The sequence below is a fragment of the Propithecus coquereli genome, unplaced genomic scaffold (genome assembly GCF_000956105.1).
Source record: "Propithecus coquereli isolate 6110/MARCELLA unplaced genomic scaffold, Pcoq_1.0 Scaffold83, whole genome shotgun sequence".
Taxonomy (NCBI): domain Eukaryota; kingdom Metazoa; phylum Chordata; class Mammalia; order Primates; family Indriidae; genus Propithecus; species Propithecus coquereli.
In genome coordinates, this window is record NW_012154507.1 from 3,780,096 (window position 1) to 3,794,326 (window position 14,231).

Sequence of the window (14,231 nt, forward strand, 5' to 3'; positions counted from 1 at the left end):
CAGAATCTCTATATGTACTATTATAAAATGATCTTCAGAATATACTGCTAAATGAAAAAAAGCAAGGTGGCGAAAAGTAAATACATATGCTACTGTTTATGTTACAAGAAGATACAAATACATATATGTATGTTTACATTAAAAAGGAACAATGGAAGGATAAGCCCTTTAAAAAAGAAAAATTCAACTTACGGCTTATAGAACATATAAAACTATCCAGTTTATTTGCTTTGTAAAAAAAATCAGAGTTCCAGAGATTAATGTATAGTCAACCAAAAGAGGGAGAGTGTCAGAGACCACTGACAACTGGATATTAGTCAGACTTTACAATAATATCTCTGAAATTAATATTAGAAGTTAATTAGAACTATAGAATCTATAAAATTCTACTCTCCACAATCGTTCATAAATTTGTCCATTACATAAACTGAGAAGAGAATGTACTGATTTACGTTATCTGATAATAGTTCAAGTACTCTTATGCAAAACTATTCTTTTTACTTTTTCACAATTTTTTGGAAAGACGGTTTCCACTTTTATATTTTTTTATCTTCCAAAATTCAGTGTACACATAAAACCATCTTAGATCAATAGCATTAAAAGAATTGGGGCATAGCTGTAAATCAGAAAATTCAGAATAAAAATTAAGTGAAGTAGCATGAGTGTGACTTTTCTCACCCTGCCCTTACCCAGACTAGCTATAGTAGGCAAATAAAGCAGAGTTTAAGAGACAGCCTTGCAAAAAATTGAAGAAAATTAGGACTATAGCCAAATGTGTTGAGTCACTAAAAAAGAGGAGACACAATGGGGCAGAAAAGCTACAAACCTTCTTGAGGAAGAACCTCTATGAGAGAAGAAGTAATAATATATTAAATAAAAAGGGGACCATGCATGAGGATAACCAAGCTGGAGTACTGGGAGATGAAAGTTTTAGGTTTAGGGAATGGAGGTTCACAAACTCCTCCAAAAATGCCATGTATGTTTTTTTGCCTCACCCTCTTGCTTTATGTTAGCTCTTACCAGGGTGAATAAGCTGCAGTAAAGGAAGCAAGGAAGCTATTTACCAAAGGACAGCAGAATTTCCGAATCAAATCAATTCAACCCAACTAATATACACCGAGTACATATTTTCAATTTCATTAAAGCCTGTATATTGAGGACATGGAAACACAAATCCACAATATCATTACATAACAACGACAAAAAAAATCCCTAACAGCGTAACACTAGTAAACAGAACCAAATGACTAAGATTAAAACTGATGCTCTGGTTTATTTTCAAGTTAAATTAGGTTTCCAGATGTTCCCCTTCTTCCCCTAATATATGTCCGGCACTTTGGGTACAGTGGTAAACAAACAAACATAACCTGGATTTTTAAAACCACCTATACATCAAATGAAATAACCTTTTAAAATGTCAAAAATATTGTCACAATATTAATTCAATGTTCTATGTTGACACCTTTAATGACACCCAACTTTCCACAGTTTAAACAACTCAATTTTATTCTGCTGAGTACTACTCATAGCAGATTCAAGTCCACAGCCATAGAGGCGGGAGGTCACTGAACCACCACTATTCTGTATACTTTAATCAGACATACACAACCTATCATCTTCTAAACAAATTAGCTTTCTCTGTGTCATATCTTAAAATTTGGTTTTCCAAAGTGAAAAATGTCAGAATGAACCCTTATCCACTACTGGGGGTGGGTGGGGGGAGGGTCCTACTTTCCACCAATTCATAGGGTAATAGTATTTACAGCTAAGGAGGAACAACAAGAAATTTTTTACTTCTTCCCTATAAATCAAGATTTACTTAAGGTTGATGATCCATATTGACTAAGCAAACTGATTTTTGACAAGTGATTATATTATGGAAGTTAAAGGCAGGAAGGATGAGTGGACAAGAATGGTCCACAGAAGCCAAGGGAGCAGGAGGTTGAGAAGGAAGGACCGGTCAACTCTGTAAAATAATGCAGAGAGCACTAACTTGGGCCTGAAAGGCTCCCCCTGGATTTGACCACTGCTGGTGGTCACAGATGCAGGGCACAAGTGGTAATTAGTGACCTTGGAGAAAGCCATTTCAGCAGAGAGATACAGGGAAAAGTCAGACGAAGCTGCCCTGAGGAGTAAAAGGGAAGCAGGTGAAGAGGAGAAGGCAAATGCAAACAGCTTTTAAGAAGCTGGCTGTGAACAAAAGAAGATAAATAGGGCAGTAGTGAAAATTAAATAAAAAGCTGAGAAAGATGTGGTTTGTTTTTAAGGTACCTGAAATGTGAGCAAGTATAAAAAGTGACAGGGTCCCAGCCCAGAAATCTTTGAAGAGCTACAGAACTGTATCTAGAACTGCCTCTCTATCTCTATGTAACTGCCACAAAAGCATTTCAAAGTCAAAAGTTCAAAACTGAATTTGTTGCCTTTCTTCCAAAATCTGCTGTTCCTCCTGCTCTCCTTATCATGGTAATAGGATCTGTCTAGGGAGGACCCATACGAAGAACCTGAGTCTTCCTACACTCTTCTCTCTTACCTGTCCCACCCTATGTTTTATCCATAACAAACTACTTATTGTTTCTCTAATGTTTTATTCTGTTTCTCACCTATTTCAGTGCTTCTTCCTCTACCTAGAACTTCTTCCAAACCCAAGAGGTAAACACCTACTTATTTTTTAAGACTCTACTCAAAAAAAAAGGAAAAAAAGAGGAAAAGAAAAATAAATAAATAAGAAAGACTCAGCATATTTTTTTTAATAAAGCCTTTCCTGAATATGCCTCTTCACTTTAGCAAATTTAACCATTTCTTATAAAGATAAGAATTATAAAGATAATTCACTCCAATGGTTCCTAGATGGTCCAGCAGACAATTTATTTTTCCAAGTAAGTACAGAAACAAACAGTTGCCATCTGTTATTACCATCTACAAAAATAGCATTTTATATCAAAATAGTTTATACCAAAATACCATAATTTCAGATTAAAAGAGAGTTGTTCTTCCAAAGGTTAGCAACCTTACATTAATTGTATTTAGACATAACACAAAATTTCTTACTTTACTGAAGACCAATGAAAATGGCATAGCCCTAACAGACTTCTCTCATTAACACAGTTCTAATAAACTTCTCTCATTAACACCTATAAAACTTCATCCTGCTTTGTATACATATCTGTCTCTGTTTACTAGTTGATAAATTCCTTACGAGCAAAGTTTATAAATTCTTAATCTTTGTATCTACAGTATACAGTCCGGTCTCTGGAACAAAACAGATGCTCAATAAATCTTTGTTGAAAGCCTAATGAAGGGAAGGCAGCAAAGAGAAAAAATAAAAGGGCTAAAAAGGGGGTATACACTGAGAGAAAATCTTTGGAAAACAGCCACCAACTTGTAATTGAAGCTGAAGATGGATTAGTGATCTCTAAGCCAAAAGGATTCTTGACTTGTCTCATTTGCTTTTTGAAAACTCTTGTGCTGAACTGGGTCTCTTCTGAGTTTCTCAGAATTACTGGAACATCCCAACCAAACCTGAAAAAAGGTAAAAATAAAATAAAACATTTTAACAAATGTTGAAATTTTATGTTATATCAAAAGTATGTTGTGCTTCATTAGCTATTCTTTTTAACATAAATGTCAGAAAAAGGTTAAGTTAGTCAATTTACATTATTTTACAGAATTAGTCTAGAATTAAGGGAGATTAGAGATCCCACAGGATTGCAATACAGTTGGCCCTCTGTAACTGTGGGTTCCACATCTATGCTTCAACCAACTGTGGATTGAAAATATTCAGGGAAAAAAACAATAAAAATAATACAAATAAAAAATATATAGTATAACAACTATTCACATAATATTAGGTATAAATAATCCAGAGATGATTTAAAGTATATCAGAGGATGTGTGTAGGTTATATGCAAATACCACATAATTTTATATAAGGGACTTGAGTATTTTGGGATTTGGGTATAGGCGGGGGTCCTGGAATCAATCCCCCCCAGATACTGAGGAAGGGCTATATATTTTTCAGTTGGCTGAATCAACATACTCTTGAAAACAAAGAGTTCTATTGTTAATATTATTGACAACAACAAAGGAATATAGTGATTATAAATAAATTATACTTAATATAACAGCAAAAACATGATAGAATTATTGAATTTTTTAAAAATGTGAAAATATATATATTCAATATAAAGACTATATGATATGATGTATGGGACAAGAGAACTTTAAAACACCAAATATAGCCCCTCATTTACATAAGATATTTTCTACTTTTAAACTTCATGTAAAAATGTAAATTCTGATAATGTGCATTCAACAGACTTAATAGGTAAATGAAAGGGACTAAACTCAATTCCTAGTATAATTAAAAACCAGCTTCTGGGACAAATAGGTAACAGGAAAAAAGTCCAGCTAAGTTTACTGAATTTAAATAAATAACCTAAGTTAATACACACCAGTTAAACTAGGGGACTTCAGTTTAAGATGGCATAATTAGGGTCGTACTTTGATGTGCTCCCTTCTCTCCTAACACATAGCAGTAATAGATACAAAATAAAAAGAGAACTCAGAAAGACCTCACTGAAATGAGCAAACAAACTGTGATATATTTAACTAAGGAATAGTAGTACTCAGCACCAAAAAGGAAAAACTTATTGCGACAACCACGTGGATAAATTTCAAAAACATCATGTTGTACAAAAGAAGCCTTATGCAAGAGTACGTGCTGTACGATGCCCTAATATGAAATTCTAGAGCAGGCAAAACTAGTCTATGGTAGAAATAAAAAAGAGAACAATAGTTGCTTCTGGATTGTATGTAAACATTACTTCAAAAGAAAAAAAGAACTATAAAGAAAAACAAACACCGAACTCTAGCCAATAATATGCAATGCTTTAGTACTTATGCGTGAAGAGTACAACTTACTTTGAGGTGCATCACAAAAGATGGACTGATGGGTGGATAGAATGACAGATAAATGGACAGCTAAATAACAAAGAAATTATACCTTCATTTCAGTGGTTCTTAAAAAAAAGAATCTCCATTTCACTGATTCTTAAAAAAAAGAAATTATAATAAAATGTTCATGGTAGAATCTAAGTGCAAGGGCAAATGTACGTTCACTATATGATTCTTTTCAACATTCTCTATGTTTGAAAATTATTATAATGTTAGAAAAAAAGAGACATAGCTGGGTTTAAACACAAATACCTTTATGGATCTAAAGAGGGAAAGAAACGCAAAGTAATGAGTAAAGCTGATGCCATGGTTTGATGCATTCCGAATCTGATAGCATGCAGTGGCAACTAAGCCTTCATCTAGTAAGGAGATCAACATAGGTTGTCCACTCCACACAAAGGCCAGAATCAGGTTCACAACTTGAAACCAGGCACTAGGTTAGGCCAATAATGATACGACACAGAACCGTCATTATAAGACCTGGTCCTAGACTGGGGGTCTAGGAATCTGGGTGTAGATAATTATAAAATGGCTAAACAGGGAGGATGAGGACAAAAGAAAAGAATAAAAGAAAAAAAATCTTCCACTAAAATTTAGGTTGCAAACTAAAATTCCAAAACACACGAAGAGATCCAATACTGAGAGGAAGCCAATAAAATTAACAAATGGAATAAAAATTCACTCTAGATGAATTTAATTTTATAAAACAGTTGGATAAGGCCACTGTGGTCCTGCCTAATGAAGCTGAAAAGCAAGACCCTAACAGATCAAACTGTCTCCAAGTAACTCAACTGTGACCCAGAACAAGGCTCAAGAATATTTATAGGAATACAAAAATACCCAATACCCAATAATAACAAAATTCACAATATATAGCATCCAATAAAAAAATTTACAGGCATGCAAAGAAGCAGGAAAATATTACCCATACTGAGGAAATTAATCTATAGAAATAGATTCGGAAATGATACAGATAATAGGGTCAGTATACAAGGACATCAAAATAGTTGTTATTGCTATATTCCATGTGTTTAAGAAAGAAAGACTGAGCATATTATACACAGGCATGGAGGATATAAAAAAAGCCCAAATCAACTTCTAGAGATGAAAAATACAATGTTTTAGATTTAAAAAAAAACACTGGATGGGATTAACAGCAGATTAGATATCGCAGAAAAAAAAGATTAGTAAACTTGAAGACAACATGGTAGAAAGCACTCAAAATGAAACACCGAGAGGAAGAAAAGACTGAACAAAAACAAACACCAGTAAGCCCAGGGACAACTTCAAGCAGTCACGTAACTGAAGTCTGCACATGTAACTGAAGTTGGCAGAGGAGGGGCAGAGGACAGATAAAGCATCTGAACACATAATGGCCAAAACCTTCCCCCAAATCTTAACAACTATAAACCTACAGATCCAAGAACCTCAATAAAACAAAGACAATTATGCTAAGGCATATAATTATTAAATTGCTTAAAACCAGTAATAAACAGAAAAATCCTATAAGTAGCCAAAGAAAAAAGATACACTACATACTAAGAACAAAGAGTGACAGCTGCTTTCTTATCATGAGTAATGAAAGCCAGAACATCTTTAAAGAACTAAAAGGGAAAAAAAATGTAGAATTCTATACCTATGTTTTTCAAAAGCGAAATAAAGACTTTTTCAAACATAACAAAATCTAAAAGAATTCATCACCAACAGACTTGTACAACAACAAATATTAAAGGAGGTCTTTTGGGAAGAAGGAAATTATAATAAATGGGACTACGGACTGATACAAAGAAATGAATAGCACTGAAGTGGTTACTATGTGGGGGAATATAATCCTTTTCTTACATCTCTTTAAAATATTAGTTGAAGGTAGACAGTGATAAGTTAGAAGTATACTACAAACCCTAAAACAATCACTGAAACAAAGTTATTGCTCATAAACCAGCAAAAGAAATAAAATGGAATTACATAAATTACTTAATTAATGCAAATTAGGGCCGAACTAGAGTGGGAAGGAACAAAGAACAGATGGGGCAAATAGAAAACAAATAGCCAGATGGTGGATTTAAATCCAACTATATCAGTAATCACATTAAATTTAAATGATTTAAACTTCCCAGTTAAAAGGCAAAGATTATCGAATTGGATAAAAACATGAGACCTAAGCATATGGTGCTATAAGAAACCCACTTCAAATATAAAGACAGCAGGTGTGGTGGCTCACACCTGTAATCCTAGCACTTTGGGAGACCAAGGCAGGAAGATTGCTTGAGAACAGCAGTTCGAGACCAAACCTGAGCAAGAGTGAGATCCCATCTCTACAAAAAATAGAAAAATTAGCCAGTCATGGGGGTGCGCACCTGTAGTTGCAGCTACTCAGGAGAATGAGGTCAGGAGTTTGAGGTTGCAGCAAGCTATGATGACTCCACTTCACTCTAGTCTAGGCAACAGAGTGAGACTCTATCTCAAAAAAAATATATATGTGTGTGTGTGTGTGTGTGTGTGTGTGTGTATCTATACACACACATAAAAGACAAAAATACGTTACACATAAAAGGATGGAAAAGATATACCTGCTAACACTAATCAAAAGAAAGCTGGATGCTATATTAATACCAGACAAAACAGATCTCAGAGCAAAGACTATTACCAAGAATAAAGAAGAACATTTCATAGTGATATAAGGGTCAATTTGTCATGCAGACAAAATAATCCTAAATGTTTACATACCATTAAGAGAACTTGAAAATATAAAGCAAAAACTGATATGACTGCAAAGAGAAATAAACAAATCCATAATTACAGTAAGAAATTCTAATATTCCCCATTACCACAATAATTGGTAGCACCAATACACAGAAAAGCAGTAAGGATACCAAAGACTTGAAAAACACTATCAACCAATTTGACTTAATTGGCACTTACAGAACATCTCACCCAACAACAGTAGATATATATTCTTTTTAAGTGCATTAGGACATTTACCAAAAAGAGATCATATTCTGGCCTATAAAATAAGTCTCAATAAATTTACAAGTCAAATGATAAAAAGTATGTTCTTTGACCCAACAGAATCAAATTATCAATCAATAACAGAGATATCTTAAAAATTCCCAAGTATTTGGAAACTAAATAACAAACTTCTAAATAACACAGAGATCCGAGGAGGGAGGGGGGGCAAGGGCAACATACATAACCTAAACATTTGTACCCCCATAATATGCTGTAAAAAAAAAAAAAATTAAAAAAAAACACAGAGATCAAGAAAAAAAATCACAAAGGAATTTTTTTTAAATTATGAACTGAATAAAAATGAAGACACTATCGAAATGTGTGGGATGCTGATAAAGCAGTCTTTATAGGGAAATTTAAAAGCAGGAAGCATCTTATGAAACATAGGTCACAACTGAGTCCAAGTTTTAGTCAACAAAATGAATTAACACTTTAGATCCAGAATTTCTTGAGAATATACCCAGTTCAATGACTTTGATCTGACCTAGTGTTAACATTCTATCTTTAGGCTTACCAAACTTACAATCCATTCTCACACAAACTCCCTAGAATTCTACGGATACGAATAGAAAAATTTTGCAATTCTTTCAGAGGATAGGCTATTTCCAATCAGGTCTGATTTTGTCACTACACTATGGAGCATGCAGAGATCTAGGCCTCCTGGCAAAAAGGTAACAGAAGTAGGTCTTAAGTATGGATATCCCTTTGCAAAGCAACTGCCCCAGGTGAGGTTATTACAGGATCGTCAAGCAAGGAAAGGCGAGTTTTTGCACATGTGGAAGGCAGGAAAGTGGTTTCTATCAACAAGGGAGGCTCACAGTGACTGGGGTTTCAAGATTCTTAGCTTTGTCCATGTGTATTTAGATGTCCCCAGTTCAAGTCTCAGGGTTCCACTTTTTTCTAATTAATATTCTAAATGAGACACTGATAAGACTTTGTAATTCTATTACCGGCACAGTGAAAACTATTCTATTTTTAGCAAGGCTGGCTCTGTTGCTACACAAAATAAAGTGCTTTAGAGCCATGGAAGCTTTCTGATTCTCTAACACTTGATTGATCTAAGAGTTTAAAAACCTGAGTTTGTCATTTTCTTACTGCTAGTGCTCCAGTGAACTCAGAAGCAACCATCTTACCCCTCCCTCAATCATTGTATTCATCATTACTGCCATAATAGTCAAGTGCTTTTTAGCCACGTGGTCTCCCAAAGCACCTGTTTCAGAAATCATTTTATCACAATCAACCAAAGGTAGTAATTAGATTAATTGTGATATTACTATATGCCGTGGATTACTAGAATCTTATCTCCCATTAGCAAGGAGCTGAAGAAATTACCAAACCAATCCCCAAATCCTATCTTCGAGGGTTTTTCTGTCAGGAACCCATTCTTAGTAATAATTTCTTTATCAGTAAGGGTCCAGTCAGGAGACTGAAACCACAGCAGCTATTTTAACAGAGAGAATTTAATATTTAAAAAAATGTTAACCAGATATTGAAGAACTAAAAAGGCAAAAAGAGGACACTGAGTACCAAAGAAGTAGTAACAGCAGGAAGCAGCTATCACTCCTAGGACAAGGGAACATAGGAAAGAGAATAGAGGAAAGAGAATTACTACAGTTTAGAAATTTGGAAGAGGGACCCCATGGAGCTGGGACTCAGATCTGAGGAAAGGATGCTGGTATCTTTAAGGGGGTGCATAAGGCTGGTTCTAGCAGAGTGGAAAAGCATAAACTGGAACAAGGGGGACCAACTGTTCCTGCTGCAGTGAGGCACTATTGTGGTAGGACAGAGGAGAAAAGGAATCAATAGGAAGCAGCAAGTCCCTTCATCCTCTTTCAGCCTTTCAGTTTCCCTCCCTTGTTGGCAAAGCCAGACAGGCAGCCAGCTAATAAAGGAGAACTGTGGTTTAGAGTTCTGCCCCAGATTCACAAAAGGGTGGTATGAAGTCAAGGTCAACAGTTTAATAACCTATAGTCAAGAGGAGGCAGGGAGTAGCTACTGAGTCAGGATCCCCAATTATTTGAAACTGCTAAAGGATGTGATGGTCTTCTGGAATCCTTTCAGCACAGTTCCTGGTAGAAGCTACCAAAACCACCACATAAAGAGAAATACCACACTTCTAGATGTATGATGCTTTGCTATTGCTATTGGGATTTCAATAATCAGATGCTCCTGTTCTTTCTCTACTCCCACACATTTTAGGTAGACACAGAGAACAGTGGAAAGAAGCAATGGGAAAAAACTCAGAGTAGTACTGAAGGAAGAACCATGACAGAGAAAACAGCTGACCGTTAGGGATTAAATTTTGGGAGGTTAAAAAAAAAATCACAAGGGTTAAAAGCATGGTGGATTAACTAGTTTACCTTTTGGCTGGGGTACTAATAGATATTTTAATGAGCTCCAGATGGTATCCAAGTTTTCATCATTTCTAGTCAATAAATATGTGACCTTGGCTTAATTTTGCAAATAAACATAGTAAAAAGTTTATCTATACAGGCAGGGCTAACTCAGATGGAGAGAATGGTTGGGTTAGCCTCAAGGTGACTGCTTAGGCCTAAACCAGGATGGAAGTGACTGGCATTTACATGGTCTTGTGACCTCAGCAATGCTTAGCCCAGACTTCCAAAAGTTCTACAATTATCTGGGCTTCCACCCTTGTAAAAGTCATACCTTAATGGAGTGATAAGGCAATTATTAAAATTTTAAACCAAGTCTTAAACCTGGCAGAGCCTAGATTTGAACCTAGGTCTGTCTGACTCCAAAGTCTGTCTCTTAAGCACTACAAACATAAAGCTTCTGACTACCCTTCACCCGCAGATGCCAGCATGATTATCAATATGGATTTCACTCATTTTCCTATTCCCAGTACTAAATATAGGTATCTACGATATCTAATTAGTTGGCCTATTTAAAACAAAAATTTAAGCATATAATGCAATTAGCAACTAGTTACTATTTTCCTTGGTAGAAGAAAATTATGTTTTGGCCAGGCACGGTGGCTCACGCCTGTAATCCTAGCTCTCTGGGAGGCTGAGGCGGGCGGATTGTTTGAGCTCAGGAGTTCGAAACCAGCCTGAGCAAGAGCGAGACCCCGTCTCTACTAAAAATACAAAGAAATTAATTGGACAACTAAAAATATATAGAAAAAACTAGCCGCGCATGGTGGCGCATGCCTGTAGTCCCAGCTACTCGGGAGGCTGAGGCAGAAGGATCGCTTGAGCCCAGGAGTTTGAGGTTGCTGTGAGCTAAGATGACGCCACGGCACTCTAGCCCAGGCAACACAGTGAGACTCTGTCTCAAAAAAAAAAAAAAAAAAAAAAAAAAATTATGTTTAAGAGGATAACACTAACACTACAGTCATTTAAAACCCCTGTGGTACAGTTGCTTTTCTCACTTGGGCAACACCTTCCTGATTCCAGTTACAAACTTTCTTGAAATGAATAACAGCAATAAAATCTGACGGGTCAAGAATAACAAATTGTGTAAGTCTGGTCTTTGTCTTTCCCCACCCAAATACATGGTATTTTATGCTCTATTGCTGGCAGGGTGGGGGGCAGTATGGAAATGTTAAAACTTTGGTTAGCTCCTAAAGATGGCATATATTTTCAGAAACTGATAAGGGCCTGTATCCTTTCTTTAATCACATATATGTGATCAAAGGGTATTTTTCAACTTGTTTTACACAGCCTGCTTCATTCACTAACATATTGTCCTCTGCCCCTCTGCTCATGCTATGTTCTCTGAAATGCCTTTTCTTCCCTACTATACAGAGTCGGCTCCATTTATTTTTTAAAATATTCATTCTCCAAAATCCAGCTCATGTTTCTCTCCTCAATGGAGTTCTCTCTGACCTCTTCAGGTCATGATTGTTATTCACTTAAAACTACTGTTTGATACATTTGGAACTATTAATATAATCTTCTCAAAGGGACTTTGGAGGCTGCAGCCTAGAAAAACTGCTGTGGACTACAAACATGGTTTCCACTAGCCCTATTTATAAGGCTTGTCTAAGCATGATACAATGGCATCTCTTCAAGAGAGAAATTGTAGAACCACTAGGTTAGAATTGCTCGGGGGTTATCTAACAGTCCATTCTCCTTGTCTCCAATAGGTATACTGGCTCTACCCCTTAGTGTAACATATTTCTTAGGTCTTTTAGAAATACAAAATTATGATTTTATAATTCTATCGACGAAATGTTATTTCAAAAGGTGTCGAATATGTACAGAAATCGTTAACTTCTCAAACGCTAACAGAGTTCAGTTATAAGTTACGCTAAAAGATCTGAGGTCAAGGGCTCAGTTCAAGTCAGAAATACAACACTTAAGCTCGTTTACTGTCCATGTCTGTGCACTGTATCACAGGTGACTGATTCACCTTGGGCACACAGGAGGCCCAAATCTGGGACAGAAGCCTGCAGGACAAGCACTTTATCCTAGCACCACGATCAGGCCATTCCTGGCTGCTTGATAACGAAATAAAGCTGGGTAAAATAACCCAATCCTGAACCACCCCAGATGCCCGCAGCGACGGGGGACAGGGCGGTGATGCAGGGCAGTGACGCAAGTGCAGTGCCTACCTTGTTTTCCTCCCAAAGTGGGGGGCCTCGGCACTGGGGGTTGGGGGAGCGAATCCCCCGCGGCCTCAGGCGTCCCAGTCCCGCAGGCCCCCAGCCGCGGACCCCACTGCCCGCTGTCCACTCCTTCGTCCCTTGCCCCTAGCCCTGGGACACTTACCATCCCAGTACCAGACCGGTGGTCACGATGAAGCAGGTAAAGACCACCGCAATGTAAAAAAGCGGCGAGTATTCATAAAGCGTTACCAGAAACACCGCAGCCATCAGGGTCTCCCTCCGGGTTGAGCTGAGCTCCAGCCGCCCGGCCCAGCCCAGCCGGCCAGGGCAAAAGCCACTACGGTGCCCCGGAGCGGACAAACTTCGTAGGTCCTCACTCGCCCGGGGTTCTCGTAAGCTAGACGTGCGAGCAGCCTCGCGGGCAGCAGGAGCCCGCGTGCCAATCACGACGCGCCTGCAAGGCGCGCCACGCCCCTCCCGCTCCCGGCCCGAGCTATTGGCTTAAGCGAGGGGCGGGGCCCGACTCGTACCGCCCCCGACGCCCGGGGCTGGTACCCAGCGAGCATCTTCTCCGTTAGTCTGACCCCATGGTCGTTGTCTTCTGCCCGCAAATTCTAAATAGATATTGGGGCCACTTCTGCCCAAGACTTAGGCAAATGCAGGTTTTCTGATGCCAGAGAGAGGGCATCGAAATCCATGCGCACCGTTTCTAAATTCTGAAACCCTGGCTATTAGATCCTAAGCAAATTTGGGAGGCGGAGGGCAGGCATCTTGGGTCTACAAAATGAAATAACCCCACAGCTGTTCTTGTTTTATCTAGACTAACAAATAGGCACAGTGAAAACATAAAAAGGAGTCTCTACCACAAGCAATGTATACAAGCCTTGTCAGCTTTTTCAGATTGGACTTCAGTCATAAGAGGAAAATCAGCATTGCTTATCAAAGATTCTCTTAGAAATAAAAACAGTCGTCCTCCTCCCATATCTTCCTCTTTTTCTCCTCTTCCTACACTCCTCAAATTATAATTAAATGAAACATTTGAACTTTATTCACTTGCACTTGAATAATAATTCAAAAAAAAATTCTAACCGTGCAGAAGCTTTTTAAAAGTACAGAAAGTAGCTAAATGCCCACTCCCTTTCTTCACTCTCGTTGCTCCATCAAGGTAGCTTCCCCGAAAACCTTTCATAACACTTTATTAATATCTCAATGGTTTGTGTTTATTTATAAAGTCACACCTAGCTACAGCAGAGATGGGGGATATGTAGCCTTAATATTCTGAGCAGCAATATCCCCCACTACAAATCATGGTTTTGTTACTGAGGAAGAAAGGGAGAATGGACGTTGGGAGAGGTAACTAGTAGCCTCTGCCCCACTCCCAAGTCACCAATAAAATTTATGCTTGAGGAAGATGAGTAACTTTGTCCTATGGTCTCACATATCTTTGACAAATGACCAAGAATTCTCTGTAATGGTGCTGTTTGAGAAACTTGCTTCTATAGTATAATTTTTAATTACTATATATCTGATTTGTGAAAGTATATAGTTTATTTAATCAGCCCTCAATTGTTGGACAACTTTTCATTGCTATAAAAAACACTGCAATGATTGTCCTTAAAGCTAAATTACTTCCTTAGAATAAATTACTAGAAGTGGAACTTTGATACAAAAAAATATACATTTTTAATACTAGAGAAAC

General features: G+C 37.4%; 1 protein-coding gene across 1 annotated transcript in view; it reads right to left on the reverse strand.

Moving 5' to 3' along the window:
* The window catches only part of CGRRF1 (cell growth regulator with ring finger domain 1), a 23,627-nt gene extending 10,723 nt beyond the window's left edge, over nucleotides 1-12,904 (reverse strand). Inside the window, exons 1-2 of the mRNA XM_012663838.1 lie at nucleotides 12,696-12,904; nucleotides 3,380-3,519 (exon numbers count right to left, since the gene is read on the reverse strand). Coding sequence (XP_012519292.1) covers nucleotides 3,380-3,519; nucleotides 12,696-12,799 — 244 coding nt within the window. The 5' untranslated portion in view covers nucleotides 12,800-12,904. The remainder of the gene's footprint in view (nucleotides 1-3,379; nucleotides 3,520-12,695) is intronic.
* Between the last annotated feature and the right edge of the window lie 1,327 nt (nucleotides 12,905-14,231).